This window comes from Aptenodytes patagonicus, chromosome 6 (assembly GCF_965638725.1).
Source record: "Aptenodytes patagonicus chromosome 6, bAptPat1.pri.cur, whole genome shotgun sequence".
Taxonomy (NCBI): domain Eukaryota; kingdom Metazoa; phylum Chordata; class Aves; order Sphenisciformes; family Spheniscidae; genus Aptenodytes; species Aptenodytes patagonicus.
In genome coordinates, this window is record NC_134954.1 from 9,126,758 (window position 1) to 9,151,394 (window position 24,637).

Consider the following 24,637-nt stretch of genomic DNA (forward strand, 5'->3'; position numbering starts at 1 on the left):
ACTCACTCACAATCCAGGTGATTCTAGAAAATACCTCTTTAATATCTGTCATTTGGGAAAAGCTCTTCAGAGTCCCCAACCTGAAGCTCCTGAGCCAGGTACTGCTCTGCCAAATGCAGCATCACTTTTGGAGGTCTCATCTGAGACGAGAATGAAGGTGCAAACAAACCTTGAAATGGTGGCCCTGAAAACATCAGCTTCTAAAATACTATGTACAGGAGCCACCACTTTTTTGGTATGGGTTCTATCTACTTGAGCAGCTCCTTATGCAAAGTGGAGGCTTTCTAGTTGCAAAGTTATAGTACTCCTTTATAAAGAAGCAACAGCCTTCGAGGAGATTGGCAACTCCCTTTGAAATTTCCATTGTAAATGTGAAAATATTGAGGAGTCCCGAAAAACCTTTTGTTCTGCCCCATATTACAAAAATAGCATCTAGCACTTTAGCCATGTGCAGTTGTTTCTGGTAAGTGAAAGACTTAGGAAAAGGCTAAACTGATTTCCTTGAATTACGTCATTAAACACCTCAGGCAAGACCTTAGGATCTATTTTGTGTGCAAAATTCAGGCAGTAGATCCAGAGTCTCCATGACAGCTGCAGTAACAGCCAGCTGTTGCAGTAACAGCCAGCTGCACTTTGATCAACAGAGACACACAAGCATATGAAGTGTTGGCTAGGAAAGGCTTTCCTGTTGTAAGAAAAAAAAACAGACTGAAGTTTCATCAAAGGACCCAGCACTTTGTAGAATAATGTTCTTTGGTTAACTGTTAACAGAAGTCTACCACAAACAGCGTAAAAAAACAGAATAACTTCAGACAGAGAACTGAATGCTAAAACTGCAGCTAAATGAAACGAAACCCAGAAAATCTACTCCAAAGTACAGACAGCACTTTAGCCCACAAACCTTGTCAAAGGTCACTAAAGGACAGAATACAAACACCTGGAATCTGAGAAATCTTTTGTGATTTTTTCAAAATGCTCCTGGTTCCCAGAAGCTTCTGGAGCTTGAGGAGCATGACAGCTCAGGAGATTGGCTTTTCACTTCTCAGTGGACAGAAGTGCCACTACACACAAAGGACAGGATACTGGGCTGCACAGAATGCCACTGTCTCTCTCAAGTCCCACTTACAGGGAGAGCAGCCAAACGGTAGAGAAGCTTGGGAAGGAGGACAGTAATGGGATGAAAGAGGGCCTACATGTGTGGGCAGGTCATTTACCTCCAGAAAATGGATGTGAGACTAAGTCATGTATAATGGGAAATAAGGACTCAAGGCAAGATGGCAGTGCACACCATCATGGCAATCGTGTGGAATTACCCTTGACAGAACTTCCTGAAGAGCCAACAGACATGGTAGGAAAGTATTCTTGAAGATACCACTGTCTCTTTTATGGCTCTATGTTATGATGTAATTAACGTCAATGAACTGAGTCTCCAGCTCATCCACCATTTGAGAGAAATTAATTCGCTGCATGAGAGCCAACAGCATGCCCTTATGCATAGTGCTAGAGCAAACATTCCTTTAAAAGTACATATTGATACGGATAATGTGAATATAAAAACAAAATAATCACCCAAAGGAGAACACCAATTTGTAGTCAGAGGAAATCTGACTGCTGCTTTGAATAAGACTCTCAGCAGTCTTATCTCACATACCTAAAACCAAACTACTGAACTACAGTACTGAGAATCAGCCGCGCTGAGTTTGGTGTCTCTGTTCTTAACTTTGAGTCTACAGACAGTCTTTTTAAGATCAAAGTATGATTTAATGAACAGTACCAAAACACACAAAAATTTAAAATGAGAATCTGCATTTATATCCAACCATTCCTTTATAGTTGCCTAGTAAAAGAGTAGGTTTGTCAAATCCTACTACAGGTTCCTTCCTCCACTCACACAAACTGAACAGTTTCAGTTCAGTTTTCCTCCCAAAAGAGATAGCCAGTCCTCTAAATTGCTATAGTGCTTTGTTCTTTTCCATTTAAGCCTTATACCAAGCTGTTTTTTAATAATCAGGGGCACTGAGCAAGAGTTAATAAGTATGACTTCTGCCAATATCAGGATATCACTGAATTACTAGGATTGGGCAAATTATCAGAAACCAGCTCCTTCTCTACCTTCCTCTCCCCAAACTTTCTTGAGGCTTTGCCTTTGCCCCCACAAAAGATTCATAAAGTAAATATCCCAATGATTGAGTCAAGACACAGTAGTAATAGATATTTCTATGTTTGTCACATCATCATCCACAGCAGTGCAATTGCATTACTGCAACACTACCAGGAACACTACGTACAAACCAGATTACCTCTGTTCCAGAAAATCTGAATTCAGGGTGAAACATGAAGAGGTCAGTTACAACGGAGAGAGAAAAAGAAGTCTGCCTTCCAAGGAAACAGTGGGAAAGGTTGAATTATTGGACAAACTAGATACCATAAGGGAAAATGGCTGCTTTCTAACCATATATATGAGTATAAAGCTAGGGATAAATAAGCGAAGGCTGAAAATCAGTTTTATGTCAAAGAATAGAGCCTTCAAGAACATCCTTCTAATAAGACAGTGAAGACATAAAATCTAATTAGCTCCGAATTGTAATTCAATAAGCTTACCAACAGATTTAATACTGTAGCTATTTCCAATAAATGATGGGCTTACAAGGTACTTCAGTCCTTTGTTATGCTGCATTTTTGTTGTTGTTCTTTACATACTGTTTTAGACTACATCAGTGGCTTTTTAGTCCAGAAGTGCTCCTTTTTTCATATGAAGTAGTATCTGAACAGATCAGTGCTAGATATCAATTACTTGTATCTAAAAGCAGGAAAAGGGGAAAAAAAATCCAAAACCCAAAAAACCTAAAATAACTCTCCCCCAGAACTGTTTTATGTGACAAGACGAGTAAAACTGGTCATCCAGAAAAGTCCATCTATTCAGTCTTGGAAAGATACAGTTATATCATTCTCATCCCTTTCTCTAAACACTAAATGGTAACATCCCTCTTGAAGAAACAGTACATTAAATTCAAATTTTTCTTTACATTGTAGTTCAACCCTGAACTTTCTGGATTTAGACATTTGACTTCGAAAAAGACTCCTGTAAGTAGTACCCTTACGTAAACAAGAAATTCTTCTAGCTATTTTCAATATAGCATTCACCGGTTTTCCACATGAATTATCAACAATTATGCCAGAACTGAAGTAAGATTTCAAGTAAGTTGATATGGAATTTCGCAATACATTTGCAGGCAGGCATCAGAGGTAAAGACCTCTGCCTCCTCCCAGTCTAGTTTGTTCAAATACATGCAGCTCATGAAAAAGCAGGAAAACGGGGGGGGGGGGGGAAGTCAGAACATCACTAACCTCTACCTGAAACAGTATTGTCTTTTGCTCAGTTCACAGGACACTGAACATCTATGCAGTGCATTGTTTTTTACTCTTCACAGCCTCCAGGAGAAGGAGGCACGTGTTTTCCTTGTACTCATCAGCAAGTGATCAGAAACACTGAGTCACTAGGACAAGGCCACATCAGTCATGGAAACACACTAAGAGCCTCATTGTTGCTGTCTTTTCAGTACACAAGATACAGGATGTTATTCTGTTTAGCATATAATTTTCCTGATTAATCAGCTTTCTTAGATTTTCACACTGTGTAATTTTAAAAAGCTTGAAGCTGTTAAAATACTAAAAATGGGGTATATTAAAGCCTTAAAGAGAAAAATAATTAAATCACAAAGATAAGCTGAACTTACAGTTTGTGATGTCAGGAGGGGCATAACTGTCGTTCATGAACATGCTGGTGGGTTTTGCAACTTTCAGATAAACAAAGTCAGCTGTGTTTTTTAAGGCAGTCACTGCTTCTTCATGAGTAACTTCTTCTAAGCAAACACTGTTCACCTAAAGATAAAAAAGTAAACAAATTCTCAACACAGAAAAACGTACATTTTCATAAGACTCACTGAAAGCTGCTGGAGCACTCTGGCATTGAGAGTTTTTATTGGGATTCATGTGCCACAGACATAATTGGTTATATAAAAGATGCTTTGTAGTGCTGTGAAATATAAGGAAGGCAAGTCTTTCCTCAAAAGATTATAATAAACTGTATTGACTGTAACACTGTAAAGAAGGCACGCATGACTTTGGAAAACTAACGGGACAAGTATGACACTCAAAATGCCATAAGAATGCACACTCACAGCACTGACACAGTATGTTATTGCAGGCATTGAATAGAAGACAGTTTCTTGTAGTCAGAATAAATCCTACATGATCTTCTCAGTTCTAGACATTATAATAGGCCAACATATTCTCGCAAGAGGTCAAAAGTAGGGATCAAAACTGGGGAAGATCCCAAAGTGACTGACTGATTTATATGCGAAGTAACAAGAACTAGTTTAACTTTACAGGCAACAGATTTTTTAAACTATTGCTACTAAGGTGAAACGCTAGCACTTCAGTTAAAAAAAAAATTAAGAAATCCTTTAATAATTAGTATCTCTCATAAAGCCTTACTAAATTGAGTTGCTGACCCTCTCTTCCATATTTTGAAGAGAGAAGTAACTTCTGCAGATAATTCCAGGCAACGTGGGAAATAAGGCTTGTACCGCACTGAACCTGATGGACCAAAGACACTTTCCTCTGTTTGATTACTTAACTTTATATACCGTGTAAAAACAATTGGGCCTTGTCAATTCTGTTATTTGTGGGGGTAAAAACTCTACTGCTTAAATATATTCTTTCCATATGTATTTTCTAAGAGTTTCCTAAAAGTTTTCTAAATGCCTCTGATATTTTTTTTTCAAAACAGATTTAAACTGCTACCACTCCTGATGACTGACAAGTCATTTTGCAGTGCATTGCTAATTGCAGTAAAACCTAAACACACAGACAGAAAGTTACATTCTGCAAAATATGGGAGCTTATCTCTACAGTAGCAACTAAAGCTTTGACTAAGTGAAATTCAGCTAATCAGAAGATATTATAGATGACATTTTACTCACTTCTTTCCTAACTTAATGAACTGAGGGAATGATTACAGCGACAATAAATCAGGACATTGTAATTACTATATCCAATAGCATACTGCATATGCTCCTTGCATCCCCAAAACAGTATCTGATATTAATACAAAGCTATTTTATTTAATTCTGTCAGGCAATTTTTTTTAATGGATAAAGTAATACTGGTCAAAGTAATCTGTCTCAAAAGTTAGGTATTTGTAACAAAAATTGCTTAAAACCTTCCATATATTTTACAATATAAGCAAGTTAGCATGAAATTTTCTTGTACAGGTGACAAATTATAACTCTGAAAAGCAGTTCGCCATTAAAAGGAAGCTGTCCAGTGCCCTTACATTGTGGGGAAGTCCTGTAATCAAAACACTTCCTATGATGCTGATTTTAAAAGTTAAAAACATCAAATATCAACAGCACTGTCATCAAGCAGCTGGATCTTTGGGTTTGTGAATTTGCATGGCATATGAAAGTGTATATTTATTGTGCAGTTAATAGTAAACATAATATATTCTCTCTTTTTTTTCCTCCCAATTGTCATGTGAGGATTTGCCCATGTCTTGAGCTGATTTCACAGAACTATCCACTGTAACACCAAGATCCCATTCCTAATACTTCAAAAAAAAGCAGGATTCTTTAGATAAAGGGATAATCCCCAGAATCCTTTATCTTTAAGTAGCTTAAGTTTTCCCAGCTCTGTATTCTTAAGTGGCAAACTCATCCAAAAAGTCTTTTTACAGGTGGGAAACTCTGCACTAAACATTTAGAGTCACTTTCTTGCTGTTCAAAGAGCAAAAGAGCACACATTCTGCTGTCATGTACTCTGAGTACAGATGTACTCAGAGCTCTTACAGAAGCAGGTACTGCCTGGTAGATGTAGGAGGGTGGAGCAATTACACCTAACAAGAGTTGAGTTTACAATTCAGAAATTCATTCAGAAATTCCTGGCTCTGGCTCTTGTTTTTCTAGCTGGACAACTAGATTTCCAGATGGAATTTAAGGAAGTTGAAAGTTATTTTTACTCTGTGCATAGAAAATTCAGCTTTGAAGTCTTTTAAGTTTTTTTTAAAAAACAGCCATTCAAAAGCATTACAAACACTGAAATCCAATATAAGCAGCAGTTTCACTACAGGCTGGCCAGCCACCAGTACATGGAGTTCCTTTCCATTCTTCTTTTTTGAGATGAGAAACAATCCCATTGTAGGCTGATTTACATGCCCGTCACTCAGATCCCAGAAAAATAATAGCAGGCATCAGAAATAAACAGGCTGATTAATACAGGTTTTGCATGAAACATTGTGCTGAGGAACAGATTTCAGATTTCCTGATGAGATGGTGTTGAACACTGCAGATTTAATTTTTATCATTGATTGCCCGGCAATATCAATTTTTTTTACCGATTTTTATGAAATAACACTCCACCAGCAGGCAGCTTAACCACAAAGTGAATCATGCCCCTACTGGGCCTAAAAGTGAATGACCATAAAAAAAAAAAAAAAAAAAAAAGTCTTACTTACAGCTAAAAGTTTGTCACCAATCTGAAGTTTGCCATCTTTATGTGCTGCCCCACCTTCAATGATTTTGGTTACATAGATGCTGTTGTCTCCAGGTATATGCTGATTTCCTACACCACCAGCAATACTGAAACCAAGACCTGCTTAAAGATAAAGTCATTACTCAAGAAACCTTTCAGCATTCATTAGCATTATTATTTATATAATAATTTGAATCTATCTGTATCACATAGACACATACATATAAAAATATTAGGCTCCAGTTGAAGCAATATTGGACGCCTTTCCAAGTGAACTCCACAATTTTCCAGAAAGTTCTGGAAAAGATGTAACATTTACAGAAGTTCTGAAAAATCAAAAGCTAAATAATTTTTTTTCACGCCTTGTGAAAGATGCACACAGCACAGTTATAGCATCACCACTGATATTTAAAGAACCATTGTCCAACATTTCCCCATATAGAAACAAAATAATACTTTTGCTAAATGTTTCTTAATCTCTCAAAGATCTTTCTAGGTAATTCAATTAACTACTTTACTCCCATTTGTAATATACTTAAAAATTACTAAATACTATCAGAAACACACTTTTATCATTTGAAAGAAAAATACACATTCTACAAGAACAGTTTCAAGACACAGGGATGAAAATTCAGAAGCATTTGAGATGCCATTATCTTATTTTTCATTATTCTGCTTTTCCTAGAACTTCACGTGCAAGATACTATTTTATTTAAAAAAAAAAGGCAGAAACTATTGTCACCTCTATCCTTCTTGTGAAACAGAAGTTTTATACTTCCTACATACCTTTAGGGCCTTTTACAAGTTTGATTTCCACTATTTTTTCTGTGACTGGTTTTCTTCTTTTCACATACAACCGTACAATTGATCCCGCTTCTTTCAGTGCTTCGACTGCTTTGCTGTGTGTCACATCACGAACATCCACCTCATTTACTCGTAGAATACAATCGTTAACCCTAGAGACAGCAACATTCATGTTGAGCAGTTATGTTATAGCAGAGCAGACACATTAGGAGCCTAGTATTTTATCTACAATTCACTAACATACATGTTAACACGTTAAGATACATAGATTTTGCTTCAAAATTATATTGATTCAAGACAATGCTCTAAAATTAATTTTTAGTACTTAAAAATAAAACAAGGATCACTAGAAAACATTTAAAGAGAATATTTTGTTCACAGCTGAAGAGGACACCATCTTATATGTGTTTCATTTTAAAAGTATTTTGAACAGAGCTTTGTACAAACTACCTTTTGTTTAGGGCTATAAGAAAGAATTAAAAAATTCAGAAACTAGGAGGCAGACAATGAGAACACGCAAGTTTTAAGCCATGATGTGAACAAGTCAACCTCCATTCCTGCTTTTCACAAGCTGTTTAAGTGCTGGCCTTCCATGCCATTTAACATGTTGCTGTAGTAACACTGAGCTCTCATTACACTAAGTACAATGCCCAACCCACCTGTCACCATGTTCTGCCAGAAGGTACCTCTGACAATGGCCAACAAGCTAAAATGAAGCCTTGAAATAAGCTCATTAGGACTAAAAACCATAAGGCATCAGGCATTTGCAGCAAAAATGATAGGGCAAGCTCTTAACAACACAAGAGAAAAAAAGCTGGTCCCACAATCAGATGTGTTTTTTTCCCCACAAAGTGATACAGGACTATACCGTTACAGATTAGAAAAATAATTCATTAATGCAATTTGTTATTAACTTCTAACAGTATTCTTCAAAGGAAGTTGCAAACATCACTTGCTACCATCTAATAATATGCCAACATTTCCTCACTAGGAGTTAAGTAGTAGTATCAGTCCACAATTAAATAAGAAAATGAGGTGTACTGGAGAAGGAGTACTTTATTAATTTAAACAAAAAATATGGCTTTTGAAGGTGTGTAGTATCTTGAAAAATTAAGACACAGAATTATACCAAGCATAAAAAGAAGGTTTTTATTAAGTTCAACTATCTTACAATCAGAAAATCTGCACGTGGATAACCAAGAGTTACCTATCCTACCTGTCTAAGCTTTTCCTTTGTATATTGAATTAAGGATTATAGAACATATGGCATAATCAATTTACACCACCGAATAGAAAAGATAAAGTCCACTTAATTTCACTTAACTGCAGATTTTATTGGTTGGGAAAAAAAATTGGTCCACTCAAACATTTTTCATTATTTACAAAATACTTCTGTAAGAAAAACTTGTTTAAAATGTAATGTAGCATGATAAAACTACTAAAAGTAACAGAAAGTGTTCTATCCACTGTTTGAAAATATAAGAAACATTTAGCAACCCAACACAAAGTCATCATACCGTAATCTTCCATCCTGTGCAGCTGCACCCCCGGCTATAATTTTTGTAATGAAAATACTTGAATCATCCCCAATGTGTGGGTTGTCTGTACCACCTGCAATGCTAAAGCCAAGTCCTGAATTTCCCTAAAAGTAAAGGGGAAAAAAATTTTTACACATTTCTTTTTTGGGGAAAAGATACTCTAGCAATCTATTTGATTCAATATAAAACCAAATCTATATAATTTTCACTGATTAAAAAAAATATTAAGACACTTTAAGCAGTATACTACATATAACCATATGTAAGATGTAATTATACTTATTTTCATAGAAGGAGAACGTAAGTCATTGTGTAACTGTACGAGATAAAGTTCCAACCCCACAGCTTTCTTATTGAAGTAGACTTGATAAACTAGATAAAAACTTCCCTCTCTATTGAGCTAGATCTTTCAGATTATTCATACAAATATTTGCGCCTCATTAAATTATTAGTGACAAATTATTTTTCCCAGAGAAGCCCCCAGGTAATTTGTGTCACATATGTAATATATCCTCACAGATGCAGAGACTCAGACTGACATTTTCTCTTCAAAGGTTGCCTGCCTTTACTATCAACTGCAAGACCTTTTCACCCTCTCAGTAACCACCAGAACTGCACAGGTATCAAATACAACCATTTCTTTCTTTCTTTTTGTTAACAGTGCAGCTCAAGAAAAGGGAACTGAGATAGATCTCTACATCGTACACCTAACAAAGCAATGCATATGACAAGGTGTCACTTGTAACCTCAGCTGGAAGCCTGAATCTCAAAATAAAACTTAATGGTATAAATAAAAGCCTATAATGAATGGCAATATAGGAAATTAAATCAGTTTGTGTTATTACTCTCTATAAGCCTAGATAATAACATTAAATGCAGTATCTCTCAGGGAGATCCTTCCCCCATTTTACTATTAATGGTCAAGGATATTAACAAAAAATTCTATTCCTGCCCCAGCAACTGGGTATATTTTTTTTCTTTAGGTTAAATAATCTACCGAAAGAAAAAAAAAAACACACCACCAAACAAAACAGTAAGGATTGTTTTCGATTGCCATTTAGCAGTATCAAGAGGTTAATTATTCCATATTGAAATATCATAAATCCCATTTAAAACAGAGTACAGAAAGACATTTAGCATGTTACCCTTTCAAGAGTAATTTCTTCATACTCATAGTCTGCATCCGTGCCGTTGACCTATAAAGAAAGAAAAGTGAGACTTACAGAGAGTTTTACACTTTACACAACCCAGTTTGCTCAGCTGGTGGTTCACTCCCATCAAATCTCAACTGATTCACACTGACCACTGAGCTCAGAGGGGACGTGTGATTTTCACGCTGCTCTGTACATGAATCAGGCACTCTTTTTGTATGAGTTTAAAAGCTAAGAGAGCAGACTGTTCTACACAGAGACTGTAGTAGAGCAGAGGCCCTCTGCTTCTGACTGCCAGGAAAAAAAAAAAAGCTCGAGATCCTCAGTTGTTCCTCAGGCCATATAGCAAGTTGAAACTGTCCTTAGTAGTTTCTTCAGAGGAAAAGATACTGTAGTTTTAACACATGATATTTCTCCATTAAAAAGGGAAGAGGTCTTGACCCTCTGAATACATGAAACTGTATCTATTACTACACCAACACCAAGGAAACCACTGTGATCAAGATGTTTTTATGTTAGCTTAGTCCTTGAGCTATTATCTACAAGAATGACAACATGTCCTAACTGAACCAGTCACCTAGTATTACAGTACCTGGGAAATGGTTCATGATGACTGACCAGTATATGGCCTTTTTTTCTTTTTTTAAATAAATAACAAGGACAATTAATCGTTTCTCCATTCATTACCATTAGGCAAAACAAAGCCAATCCTAATATATTTAATCAGTCCCTTGTTTATTTCCATGTACAAAACTCTAATTCAATTTTAAAATATCATCTAGATAAACACGGGCAGACAAGAACCTCCATCATTTTTATCTTTTGCTTTAGCTCAGTTCTATAGTACCTTTTTTTTTTCCAAATTTACCTTTGAATTGATTTTATCTAACAAACCGAACATTAGCAGAGACAGAAGCAAGGATATGTCAAACGATAAAAATCACTGTCCTATTCTACCTTTTGCAAGTTTTGAAGTGATCTCAGATCCACTAAGCCAAGCTTTATTTGCAGGGACTTCCCCTGGATGAAGGAAATTCTATACAAATGCTGCAATTATGCCACAACAGAAATCCAGCGATCTTCTTGATCAGAGCAGAGTGTTGATCCGCTCGAGGGTAGGAAGGCTCTGCAGAGGGACCTGGACAGGCTGGATCAATGGGCCGAGGCCAACTGTATGAGGTTCAACAAGGCCAAGTGCCGGGTCCTGCACTTCGGCCACAACAACCCCATGCAACGCTACAGGCTTGGGGAAGAGTGGCTGGAAAGCTGCCTGGCGGAAAAGGACCTGGGGGTGCTGGTCGACAGCCGGCTGAACATGAGCCGGCAGTGTGCCCAGGCGGCCAAGAAGGCCAATGGCATCCTGGCCTGTATCAGAAATAGTGTGGCCAGCAGGAGCAGGGAAGTGATCGTGCCCCTGTACTCGGCACTGGTGAGACCGCACCTCAAATACTGTGTTCAGTTTTGGGCCCCTCACTACAAGAAGGACATTGAGGTGCTGGAGTGTGTCCAGAGAAGGGCAATGAAGCTGGTGAAGGGTCTGGAGAACAAGTCCTATGAGGAGCGGCTGAGGGAACTGGGGTTGTTTAGCCTGGAGAAGAGGAGGCTCAGGGGAGACCTCATCGCTCTCTACAACTACCTGACAGGAGGTTGTAGCGAGGTGGGGGTCGGTCTCTTCTCCCAAGTAACAAGCGACAGGATTAGAGGAAATGGCCTCAAGTTGCGCCAGGGGAGGTTTAGATTGGACATGAGGAAAAATGTCTTTACTGAAAGAGTGGTGAAACATTGGACCAGGCTGCCCAGGGAAGTGGTGGAGTCCCCATCCCTGGAAGTATTTAAAAGACGTGTAGATGAGGCGCTTAGGGACATGGTTTAGTGGGCATGGTGGTGTTGGGTCGACGGTTGGACTCGATCTTAGAGGTCTTTTCCAACCTTAATGATTCTATGATTCTTTGAATGTGAAAACCTATTAGTAGTTCAGCAGAATTTGGTTAGAGCCTTTTGACTGTACTGAAGTTAATTTTGCTGGTACGGTAATCTTTTCATGTGCAACCAACTTGAGTTTTGTTTGTATTTCCTTGGGCTTTTACAAAGACTAAAAAATAATATGCTTCTCGGTGTTTTTTTCCAACCCAGTTTTGAGTTCTAAGAGGCAGTACTTCCTCAGCAGCTTTATGATTCAGATGACGAGGGCTGTGTTCTTGACCATTTGTTCCTCGATGACTTTCTTGATTCATATTTTGCTTTTTTCTTCTTTCAACAGAAAAGGCTTTAATAGTTAAGGTTTTTGCAGATTCATGATTCAGCTACCTCACAAGTATGATTTTACATTACTTAACAACTCCATTAGCTACTTGGGAACTGAGAAGGATATTCCTTTACTCAACTTCCTATGCTTACAGAGTAGGTTAGATTACAGATAGTTATGGGCTTGTTTGTTTTACATTCACTGCAAACTGATAATTTAGATAGCTTATAATTTTGAGTGCCAGTTTGTTCTGTTAATGCTATTTTCTCTTCCTATTGCTACTATCTACTGTCCTCCATGTGCCTCTATCAGACGGGGCCTTCCGAAATGTGAATACGTATTTATTAATCATTTTTCTTCTTGGTTTAGTTTGTGTGTGCAGGGAGACACCTCACCTTCAGTACGCTTTTCTAAACTGTATCTATGTCACATCAATAAAAGGGCCACACACTGCAGACTACTGCTGTGATCTTTTAGTCAGAGGCATCATTATTACACCCAGAACTCATAAATGAGCCAATTATGTCACTGTACTAATCTTTTGTCTTCTGCTTAAACTGTTAATTCACGCTTTTGTCTGTCTTGAGTTATTACAGCTCCTTTCTAGCAACGTTGCTAAGTTATGAATGCTTTTGACAAGGACAAGATTTACCAGTACTTAGAATAAACACAATATAAAGCAACTAGTACAGGCATTAACACTGTTCAGGAAAATGACAAGCAAGTGGGATATAAGTAACTGTAGGAGGAAGGTACAGGAGGGAGATTCAGACCTGAAAACATACATTCCAAACCCTCTGAAATCTCTATCTGCCAGTGGTATTCCTATCACAAAACACACACTGCCAAACACAAATTTTGGCCTCCACATAACTACACTTACCACCTTAATGTTTCAAACAGAACCAACCCATTTTTAGGAACATTTAGAGCACTAAAATCTTAAGTATAGCCACTGCATTAAGAAGTGTTTTTATGAGAAGTGCAACAGAAGTGGCACATTAAATATTAAAGCATCAGACTGCACAGTTGAAGAAATAGATTGTTCTCTGAACACTGAACCTCAAACAACTGCTTTGCACTGTCACACACTGGTACTCACACAGAACCTTCCACCTGCAATCTACAACATTTTTTTTTTTCCATGAAACAGCTATTTAAGGACTTCAAATAATCATTAGGACAGCTGACGAACTCAAGCACCATCAGAGAGGTCAAATAGGTTTTATTAAACAGTAGAAACAGACCTAAAATCTACATACATAAAACATTATCTAAAGTTATAACTGAAAGCAAGCGTAGGCTTACATATGTTGGAGTCTCCAAAGAATCTGTATTCACCAGCACTGGAGGGGGATTTGCCTTTAACAAAAGAATAAAGAAAAATTATACAGCATAAGAGAAAGTAATACTAATGATAATTATACATTTAATTTGCTGTGTTTCTCGAAGTTCTGTTAAAAGGTAGCCTCAGCTTAAGAATCTCAAAAATTCACCTTCTGAAACACTTGTTTCTACCCCGAACAAAGTGCTTTCATGCCACAAAACCACACTCTTCCAAAAACTCTGAGCTCGTATTGTATATACAAGTTCTGTCATTTATTATCTTTTTTCAAAAGAAAAACTGAGTCATGCTATCATTTGACATGATGTCAGTTACCCCAGTACTTGCGATATGACATTCAGAAGTTGCCTTACCAGCCAATATTTTAAAACCAAATTTTTTGGTGGATTTGATTCCTCTTTCTTCCTACCAGGAACATTCCCCACCACAACCACCCCACCACCCCCCGCCCTTCAACCTGCAAAATGGAAACTTACAGAAATGGAAGTTTCTGCATGGAAGGATCAATAAAACTGAAAGCAAATCCACAGCAGACATTCATCTACCACACAGCAGCACATGCTTCCATCAGAAAATTGTTATGGATTCACAAGCCATAAGCAGTCAGAGATTATTGCTATAGAAATATGAAATAGTATAGCATTCTTGCTAGCCAGGAACTGGTAGAATAAGCTCACACTTTTACTTCCTGATGTTACTGAGAATCTTTCTGTGAAAAATGCGGTTTCAACTGAAAGAAAATCCATACAGACTGGTGACATTTATCTGAAATCCTTCCAAATAAATACATTTCCTGTATTTGCATCAATTATCTGCCTTTAAAATAGGTAGCATCTAGCCTGCGCTAAGAACAAAACAAAACGTGTGCAGATATATTCCAGACTCCAAATACTGTTGCTCTATTAAGTTCAACGAGACCTACAAACTCACTGGCACAAAACAAAGTTAATCTCCTTACTGCTTTAATGAAGCTGAGATTTTTTTATACGTATAAAAATCCATTATCTTTAAAGTTAAGACTTTTTTTTTTTTTTTTTTTTAAAATCTCGTGTGTGTGTGTGTGTGTAAATAAATTTAGGGACAGTTTAACAGGCTGCAATAGAAGCTAGTATTAAACTCATTCAAAGATAAGCTTAAGACCTACCAAAACATGACAATTACATTAACCTATTCATATTCTGCATTTTAGTTTCATTACCATGACAACAACATACTTCTGAAGAATTCATGATTTTTAAAAGCCCCCAAAAGCCAGGAAGTAAGCAATGACTCAGAAGTTCCTTACAAAAGACTGAGATGAATAATCTACCATCACTAGACAGGAGTCATCAATCTGCTGAGGTTGCTGTGTCAGAAATTAGGCCTGTATCATTTAGTAAGTACTAAAATCAGGTGGTATATATGCAAGTTAACAGAGTAGACTATTAAAAAAAGGAAACAAAAAGGATGACACTTATGACTGTCAAGATGCCAAACACCTTTCTCACCCAGCAATTCTCAGTAGAAGCATGGGCACACTTTACGCAGTACAGAAATCAATTACTAGTTACTAGTATCATGATAAAAATCTCTGTCAAAACAATGCTATCCCTCACAACCATTTTCTGCCATTAATTTACATTCCGATTTCTGCTTCTTATTCAAGTTCTAGTAAAATAAGATTAAATTAAAAATAAGATCCTGTACTAAAAATAACAGTCAATTAAATTATGCATCACCATCCCTGTAAGAGCTTTACAATTAACACGGTTTTAAGAAAAACAAAACAACACACTGTATTAAAAAGAACCTGACTGAGTATGAGGCATTAGGAGTCTAATCTCCACTGGATCTACAAGAGAACAGCATACATACATTTATTTTATATTTGTGTATCAACTATGAAAAGATTTTTACTTTATAATTAGAAAACAAAACAAGGATTAATTTTTAAAGTTCAGTCACATTCTTTACATTTCCCTCAATTTTGGAATTTATTTTTATTTAATATTAGGATTCAGTAACATCCAAATATATTCAACAAAAGCAGTATCAGTGAAAGCTGGTTTCCCATGAATCTTTTTCTTGAGGTTGACAGGTGGTGTTCTTTTAATGTCTTAAAACAGAAGAGCAAGACTAGCTAAAAGCAAATTGCTATTAGTAGGTGAGGTTTCTACATGAACAGTATGTTTGAGACACAAACTAGCCAACAGATGCAAAACACCTTCAGTAAGTTAAGTGATTGTTCCTAACACTCCTTCTGCATTTATCTGAATTCTCCATCAAGAAGCAATAATTTACCATCATTTCCAAGCAGGAAGGAGAAGAGCTTTGTGCCAGGCATTCCAAAGGTATGCCTGGACACTACAAAGACACAGGGCACATCTAACTCAACACATCAAATGTTTTTGGAAGGAAGACCTGGTATTTCAGTTTGTTATGCAAGAGTTCTCCAAATTACCTAACACTTTCAAGCTTCTGTGCCAGGGCTTGTTCAAATATTTAAAAGCCATTTGACAAGTTTGTTTACAAGCAGACTAAGGGCTTGCCTGCGGGGTAAAGCAACTAACAAAACAGAGATGTATCTATCACGCAAAAATGCATCTGCCAAATCCAAAGTTGATTATAAATTTCTGTGGTATTTTCTAATTGCTTAGAATCACGTATGATGCAGAATTATATAGATAGCTCCTGCAGACATTTATATGCACTCAGAAGACAGAGGCATAGACCACTCAATTCTTACTCTTCTGCTTGTAATCCAGCATCATCAATGGACATTAACACTGTCACAGCAATGGCAGTCAAAGAAAATATAAATACATATAGCACTAATTATTTTACTTTAAATTAAGTTTAGCCTACTGGCAATTCGCTGAAAGTAAATGCTACTGCTAACGCAGTTATCTTTATCCACCAAGGCTGACAGCAGAAGTCCACTGGTCGCACTAGTCTGCTCCTGACATGGGCAGAATCCCTTTATAAGAAGGAAATAGTTCTGAAACGAATCAAATCTCTGGTCTGCCTGTTGGGAAAGGTATGGGTGACAGATTCGTGTAAACATACATCCACTAGAAATTGCGCTACAAAACAGCCAACTAAAAACTGTTGATCGTTATTGGATTATGTAAAATTTAACAATGTAGCAGAGATAGAAAAAGATTACCACCTGTTGCAAGTTTAGCCCCATAGCTTGAAAACAGACCTTAAGAAAAAAAAGAAAGAAAACTGACATATACTACAAAAATATCCCGGTACTATTCTGGATAGCTTAATTCCCCTTTAAAGTTAATAAATATCTGTCACCAAACAATTCTAAGAAGTGACCCATCTTTTCAGAAGGCGTGCATGCATCGTTTGAGATTTTTGCACTGAAAGTTACAGTAAAGTTACAAAAAATAAAAGCAGAATGCCATTCAATATGCAAAAATATAACTGCTACCTATCCTAAATTATTCCATAGCTTGCCATGCTGCGATCACATATTCCAAGTTATATACAAGATATTAATGTTAACTCATGTTTACTGCTTTCACTTGTCTTGACAGGGTTTATTTTTTTTGTGTGTTGACATTATGTGACCTAAAGGATGAAGGTCCAGAAGGGAAGCACATTCTATGAGTCAAATATGTTAGGAATAGAGGGGTAAAAAAAAACCCCCAAAACCCAAACCCTTTTGTATTCTAAATGCCCCCAAGCACACTAATACCAACAAATGGCTGGAGAACAGAAGAAATGTCATGCAAGTGCAATTGATGAAAGACATATATTAAGCATTTGTATATGAGATGAGACAACAATTTTCTATAAATAAATCAATCAATCAATAACAACTTTAGTAAGGCTGAAATGGCTCTAAAATTATTATGTGAGAACACAAAATATCCTATTGCTTCTTTCCATTCTTTTGAGGGTTTTTTCTTTAGCTATTTCACAACTTACTAATATGACTAATACATATACTTCCATGTGAAAATATAGACATTTTAAATGGACTAAAAGCTGCTATAAAACAAACAAAAGTTAGGATGAAACTTCAGTGTATTACTAATTCAGCTCTTTCACAGTTCATCTCAAACCTGTTTGTAAGAGTACCAAAATGTGAATTTAAACAATGAAATAAATTGAATAAATAAAAGTTGAACAAATTTAACAAAAAAAAGAATAAAAACCTGTGGTATGGTGGATGGGATGACAGTGGTCTCAGCAGGGACTGATGGGACAGGGATCACAGGGACAATGGGAGAAGAGGAAGGAACAGCTTCTGTGGGCTAAAAATCACCAACAAAACGTCAAAAATAATGAAAACTAGAAAAACATTTTAAAACAAACAAGATTCAAATTTAACAGCTAAAAAAATAATTCTTAATAGCATATGGATTTGGAGACTATAACCACAGCTGAAGACAAACAACCACCTTTAACCACACACTGTGCATGGCAGCGCATGCCCAGCAACGTGCTAATGTCAGAGAACCCAAAGCCGTAAGACATACCCACGCTGCTTATTGCCACCAAGTTACTCACCTTGCAGCAGCGTAGTAAGACTTTGGGGTCCAACAGAAAACCTGTTCATGTCAGTGGACAGACTCAGGCTTTTTGTGGGCTGGTTTCACAACAGAAGCCCTTCACCATTATACAACAGTGTGCAACAGCAGGGAAACAGTGGCTAAAGTTGACAGCACTGAACAAAGTTAATATTCCTTTTTGATAAAGGAATTTTGGTCTTAGGAATTTTCATTAAAATATTAACCAGGAGAGCTACTGACACTTAAGCTGCAAGGGAACAAGATTACAAATAGCATTTTGAGCAAAATTGACTCAAATCATTTTGAGATGTTAACATACTGGTTGTCAGCAACATAAACTACTGGCAACTATCATCAAAATTACAAGCTGAACAGCAGATCAAAGCTCTTGCAACTTAGTTGTTCCAAGACATTCTTGGATCTTTAAATATAATGAAGCATAATGACAAATGAAAATACTAAATCCTGAAAATGAGCCAAAACCCCAGAACATAGAAGTATTAAACGTATTTTAAAAGTTTGAGATATTTTAAAACACAAAGCAACATACACCGATAGCATACACCAAATTAAATGGTCAAAGCAAATATTAAAGCAACCTGAAACAGCCCAAGAGTAGCAACCCTTAAGTGTACATATCGTATTTCTACAGGTCTTTTTCAGCTCAAAGTCAATCTATCTAAAATGAACAGCTGGTGAAAAATGCTGCAGTTATTGAAAGATGTGAGAACAAGAAACATTTGATATCTTCAAAGATTATTACTGTTGTCTTTTAAACATCCTTACATCTGTGGACAACAGCACAATCTTTCAAGTGTTAAAAAAGGCGGGGGGTGGGGGGGGGATCTAAATTGGTCTAAAACAATGATAATACCATTTTGCAAAGGATGCAGAAAATGCTCAATGCAACAAACCTGCAGTTACTGGAAGAACGATGCAACCTTTAGAGGACAGATCAAATTAAATAGCTTGAGCAATCACTCAGCCCTATATATGCAAAAAAGTAAGCCACCCCTTCAAGTCTGCCTTGTTCCAAAGTAAGTAGCTTCCCATGTATGCACGCAGTAAAAAAATCCTGTTAAGCAAAATTTCAGATATTCACATATTACACGTCAAAATATAACACAACATTAAGGCTGACAAGCTAACCGTTAGCAGGTCAGAAAAATTCCAGCTTTACAGTTATAACTCCTGCAATAAGATAAGGTTAAAAACAAATTGAAGTTATTCTTAGACACTGATCACACTCCCCTGCCCTTTGACTTAGCAAAGTAACTGACACAGTCGTAGTTGATTTCCTTATGGACCAAACAACCTGCACCTCTCCCTCTGCACCCAACGGCAGCTTTATTTTCCCAATTCCTTCTTTTTCTCAGTTCTTAACTCCCTTCTCTCTCTGGGCTTCTCATTCCTAAACACTTCAAGAACCCTCCCAACTAGTTCCAATTTTTATCCTTATTGTTTTAAAACTGACATTGTTCCAAGTCCTTTAATTCTTTCAGGTTCCAGTCTCATAAGCTATTAGTACTGTCATTGTATTTTCCCTTTGTGCTGATGGTTTAGTATCCACTGACTCTTAAAAGCATGCTCCCCCAAGCGTCCTGGCAATGTTCCTATTGAGTCTCCTCCACTACCATGTGTGTGAGGAAAGAGGTGACGACACTGGCAGCCACTTTCAAAGGATGTGCAAATCCAAATAAAGGTAAGACTGTCTTCACTTAAACGTTTCATGGAATACAGTGAATTGATGTAGGCACTATGGCTACCACAAGGAAGGACAACACAAGAAATTAAAAGATTACTAACCATCAAAGCAAGAAGACCTGGAACACCGTTATAATAGCATAATGCTGATTTTATTTTAGTATGGCACATAATCAGTCTGAAAATTATTATATGGTACAGGTATCTGTGAGAGCAGCTGAATAGGCTCCAGTAGCTCAGGGTATTGCTTTCAATGCTCTGCTTCCCAGGAATTTTCAAGAAACATTTGTAATTTTTAGGAATTCTCCAAATTAATATGCCAAAGTATTCTGAAAAACAAAAGCTTATCCTCAAAATAACTTTAAATAAATATGTCTCTGATTACAACATTTAATAATTCTGGTTTAAATAGACACAAACTTACTTAAACTACAAAGAAAGCAACGGGCCAATTAAAAACCTTGTTTTGAATATATATAAACTGTAGCATGCAAGTACGATAGACTATTGTATATAGGAATGCTTGACTTGAACAATAACTCACTTTAACAGAGCCTGTCAGCTTAAATGAATGTGTTAACACCTACAATGAAAAGCCACTCTGTTACAACAGTACAATAAATCTCAAGTAATTCTTTTTTAAAGTGTAAGGATGGACTTTAGAATATTTATAAACAAAAATAATCATTCAATTTTAAGTGGTATGTTTAAAAACGCTAAGATAGTAACACCTTTAAGTGTTGTTAATGAATTAATGAATTAAAAGGAGAGCCTCCAAACCTAACCTAACACTAAATCCAGATGATGTGAAAAGGAAGAACACACCCATTTTCTCATGTTTAACCAACACACACCACAACTCCTTCTGTGAGGAAATACCAACTAACCTGAAATTATCAAAGCACCATACACATCCCAAAGCACATCAACTAAACCAGCAAATTCCATAACGCTGATATTTGTCAAGTACTAAAAGACATATTTGGGAGAACAAATCAAGCAAACCAGACTTTCCTCACTTTCAAGAAGTTACTATTAAAAACCCACACTGTATACAGTGCAACAATCTTAATGGGAAAACACTGAGCAGAAGTATTTCTTTGCCAGCCCAATTTCAATTATTACTACTTTGATTTCTAGTGATAAAATACAAAAGAAAATTAACATTGTCTCTAGAAATAGCAGGGATAAAACTACAGAAAGAAAAAAGTGTGACATACTTTCTACAGTTTGCACCAAAAATGCACATCTATAGATACCTAGTGCAATACATACCTTTTCTAAAGAACAATTAGAACATGAGCCATCAGACACCCAACCACTAGCAGCTTTTACTTTTGCTGTGCTTTTTGTAGGACTCTTTTTTACACTGTCACGTAGATTTATAAATTTTCCTCTGTGTTTGGAAGACGCTGGCAACGTGGATGAACTAAAAGATGTACGAATGCTTAGTGCTCGCTGCTGATGCCGGTAAGGCTGCTTTGGCTGCATATGAAGATTTTGACGTATTTCCATTCTCGGGCTCCTTGTTAAATCAGTGAGCTTGAGCATTCCCATTTCACCGTCATCTGTAGCACCACAGTATTTGTAGTCGTAACAGTGAGTAGTCATGAAACTAGCAACACAAACAGTCCTTTTTGCAAAAAAATGGAGGGAAAATAAACCAAAATGTTGCTTCCTGAGAAAGTTCAAAATATGATTGTTTTCTAGATTATGGTCATAGGAAGAAACGCTACATGCTGTTTTAGCGAGTACTGCATGTTGTGTACTCTCTCACTCTATTTAAAGAGCACCATTGAACCACCACAAGACAGTCAATTTGCTGGGCATAAATAATCAATGCAATGCATAAATTATTGAATAGATGGCAAAAGTCATCTGACTTTTTTATTAAAAAGAAGCTATGAAAGGTTATAGTTGCTTTCTTTCTTCCATAAGCTCCTACTATGCTTAAACTTTGTTATATTTTACCACCTCAAAACTTCTCCGAGGTTTACATGTAGAAAATTTTAAAATATAGCAATTCCTCTACTTTTCTGAACACTTTATGGGGGCTGAAAACTAATGACTTTAAAGAAGCTTATGATGAAAAGTATATGAACTGCGAATGGGCAGATACATCGTACAAGTTTTCAACATTAAACTTCCAAAGAACACAAATTCGTTCAGACCATAACAGTAACAAAAATTACTTTGTTTTAATAATGGTAAGACTTGCATTTCCATGAAATACAGCAGCACTGAGAGACGACAATTTTAAGGTGCACACTGTTTAAATTAAAAGCTAAAAAAAAAATTAAGACATCTAAACAAACCTGAGTTCTTTATTATTTTATTAATTCAGTTTTTAATGCCACAGATGCATGATCTCTGTATCACATTTCTATCCCAATTTTCAAAACAAAAGAGCCCCAAAACAATTCCTACCCTCCCCCCCCAAAATGCACACAATGAGGAGATAGTTTGATTTAATCATGCTGTTGAATATTTAACTTTACCAACCAATCATTCTAAAAAGAGGTAAGGATCAAAAGTTGATTTCCCAGAGTCTACATGAAAATTGACAGCTAAATAGAGACACCTATATTCCTAGCCTCACAGAAGGAAGCAGGCTCAAGGCAGTGGTCGTGCAGTCTTCTCGAAAGCAGACACACAACCAGCATAGTTCTGGACCAGCCATAGCACACACCATCTGCCTCTTGCCCCACGGGTCTGTTCTAGGAATATGCTGTGAATCTGAATATCTGGCACTGGGTATGATGAGAATGGAGGACACCAGCCCACAGGAAACAAAGCTTGATTAGGTCAGCTGTACTGTATTTGGATAAAATGGAGACATTTCATCAGTTCATAGCATTAAAACATGCTTATTCTCCCTCTCACTGTATACTTTCCTACAGCAAATCTGAATATTTAAATAATATGAGTCAGCATAATTTTACACACAGAATAAAAAACTAGAAATACAGACCTAAGTACAAACATTTCCAGTTATTTATAGCATGGATATTAAGAGATAAATAGGAACTGACAGATGCTCCTCTAATCACCAAGAGCTGCCATGTCTCATCTTCCACCCAGAATGGATGTAATCAAGAGCTGCATAACATATCATTAATGCAATATTCATAAATGCAGAGACAGAAGGGTTTCTGGCCAGTGGCAGGAAGCTGGAAATGCGTTGGTCATACATTCACAGACTTGCGCATGTTTATGGTAGGTATGTCTTTTGCCTTTGAAGTATCAGGGAGCTGGAGGACTGTGTCCCACTAATACACATGGGCAGATTGCACCTAGGTTGTTCTGCTCTAGACAACCCAAGAATCTCTAGATTTTGTTACTGAAAGGCAAAGGCAGAGAGGAAGATAAGCATGTTGTTAATGTGCATATAGGTAAACAGTTCAAAACCAGCACATCGCAACTAACTTTCTCTCCTTTGAGAAATTTCCACAGGCGCACTAATACTAAGCAACTCTGAGGCACATTCCCCAGCCTGCAGGAATTACACGGACAGAGGCTGTGTCTTGTGTCAAAGCCTCTATCAGCCCTCTTTGGCAGCAGTGTGCCAAATGGCTGCTTTGGTAGACCACAAACAAACATTTTTTTCCAGAGATGTTATCAAGATTGCTTGAGGTTTAGCAGGCTGCATTCATACCACCCATTTTACTTGCATATCAGTACACTCTATTTTCTACCCAGCATGACATTGACTAATTACTAAAATGTAGGAAGAAAGAAGCAAGGGGTTTGGGGTATAAGGCTTTTCTCTTGCGTACATAATAAATCCCAAAATATGTGATGTTTCAGATTCAAAAGGAACATCTTATTCCTGGAGGCATCAACTTTGTTGAAAACACGTAGTCCAAGTAGCCTCTTGATTAAAAAGAAAATTAGCTTTGAAGCGCGCTAAGTGAGACGGTGAGGGCAAGGGTAGAAGATGCTGGATACCGTATTCGTGGAAACCCAGTTCTCCAGCTTCCTATCTTCTCCTCCAAACAAGAAAGAGGAAGACACAAGACAAAAGATGAGACAAAGGAATTCACATCTCTCCAGCGTGCTTTCAGGCATGCTGACTTCAGTAGCAAAAGAATGAAGAAGATGTACCAGATAACTGGTAACAGCACAAGGTTTTTTCTGGAAGTCCTCATGCCTTTGGTCCCTGAGATGATATCAATAATTAAAAGCAAAACAAAAACTTGAAGGCACTTGTAGTTCCAAGAGCAACAGTCCAAGCACCAAAACACAGCCAAGGAACAGGAGATACAGGCAGAACACCTAACTCGTCCAGGGCTGCACGGTGTGCCAGGGCAACCTCCAGCAAAAAAGCTTAGGCTGCACTGAAATTTAGTGTTACGCAAGTATGGAAAGTGAATATAGCATCTTGGTCAAAAAAACGTGGGAAGAAGAGGAAAGGAATATATAATCAAAGCGTAGTAAGGCTTATCTAGAACAATTGTGGTATAAACAAAATGAAAACAGACAACAGCAAAAAAAGAGGGGAAAAAAAAGGAAAAAAGAAAGTAGAAAAGGCAAGAAGAATGATATTTAAAGAGATTAATCAGATATTTGAGAGTCATGGGGATCATTATGCCCAACTGCATTCACACATGTGAGGTAAGGCAGAGCCTGCCTTGCAGTCGCACTGATAGGAAACAAAAAAAATCTCTGACGAAGCAGTGGGACATATGCATAATTCAAAGCAAGAAAAAGCAGTTATGTAACTAATGGCAGACTGTCTTTTGACTGCAGAAAGCCTGAACCAGCAAGTGTTCTCTGCAGACTGTATTAATTACTGGCATGAACTGCTCCAC

General features: G+C 37.1%; 1 protein-coding gene across 23 annotated transcripts in view; it reads right to left on the bottom strand.

Moving 5' to 3' along the window:
- Nucleotides 1–24,637, bottom strand: part of DLG1 (discs large MAGUK scaffold protein 1) — a 173,380-nt gene that overhangs the window by 55,603 nt on the left and 93,140 nt on the right. For 7 of the 23 annotated variants that reach the window (XM_076341028.1, XM_076341025.1, XM_076341036.1 and 4 more), the window contains 7 exons: nt 17,766–17,864; nt 13,578–13,631; nt 10,019–10,069; nt 8,853–8,977; nt 7,318–7,487; nt 6,515–6,654; nt 3,738–3,882 (listed from right to left, as the gene is read on the bottom strand). In XM_076341028.1, the coding sequence (XP_076197143.1) occupies nt 3,738–3,882; nt 6,515–6,654; nt 7,318–7,487; nt 8,853–8,977; nt 10,019–10,069; nt 13,578–13,631; nt 17,766–17,864 (784 nt within the window). The remainder of the gene's footprint in view (nt 1–3,737; nt 3,883–6,514; nt 6,655–7,317; nt 7,488–8,852; nt 8,978–10,018; nt 10,070–13,577; nt 13,632–17,765; nt 17,865–24,637) is intronic. The other 16 variants (XM_076341031.1, XM_076341029.1, XM_076341026.1 and 13 more) reach the window with 3 other exon arrangements.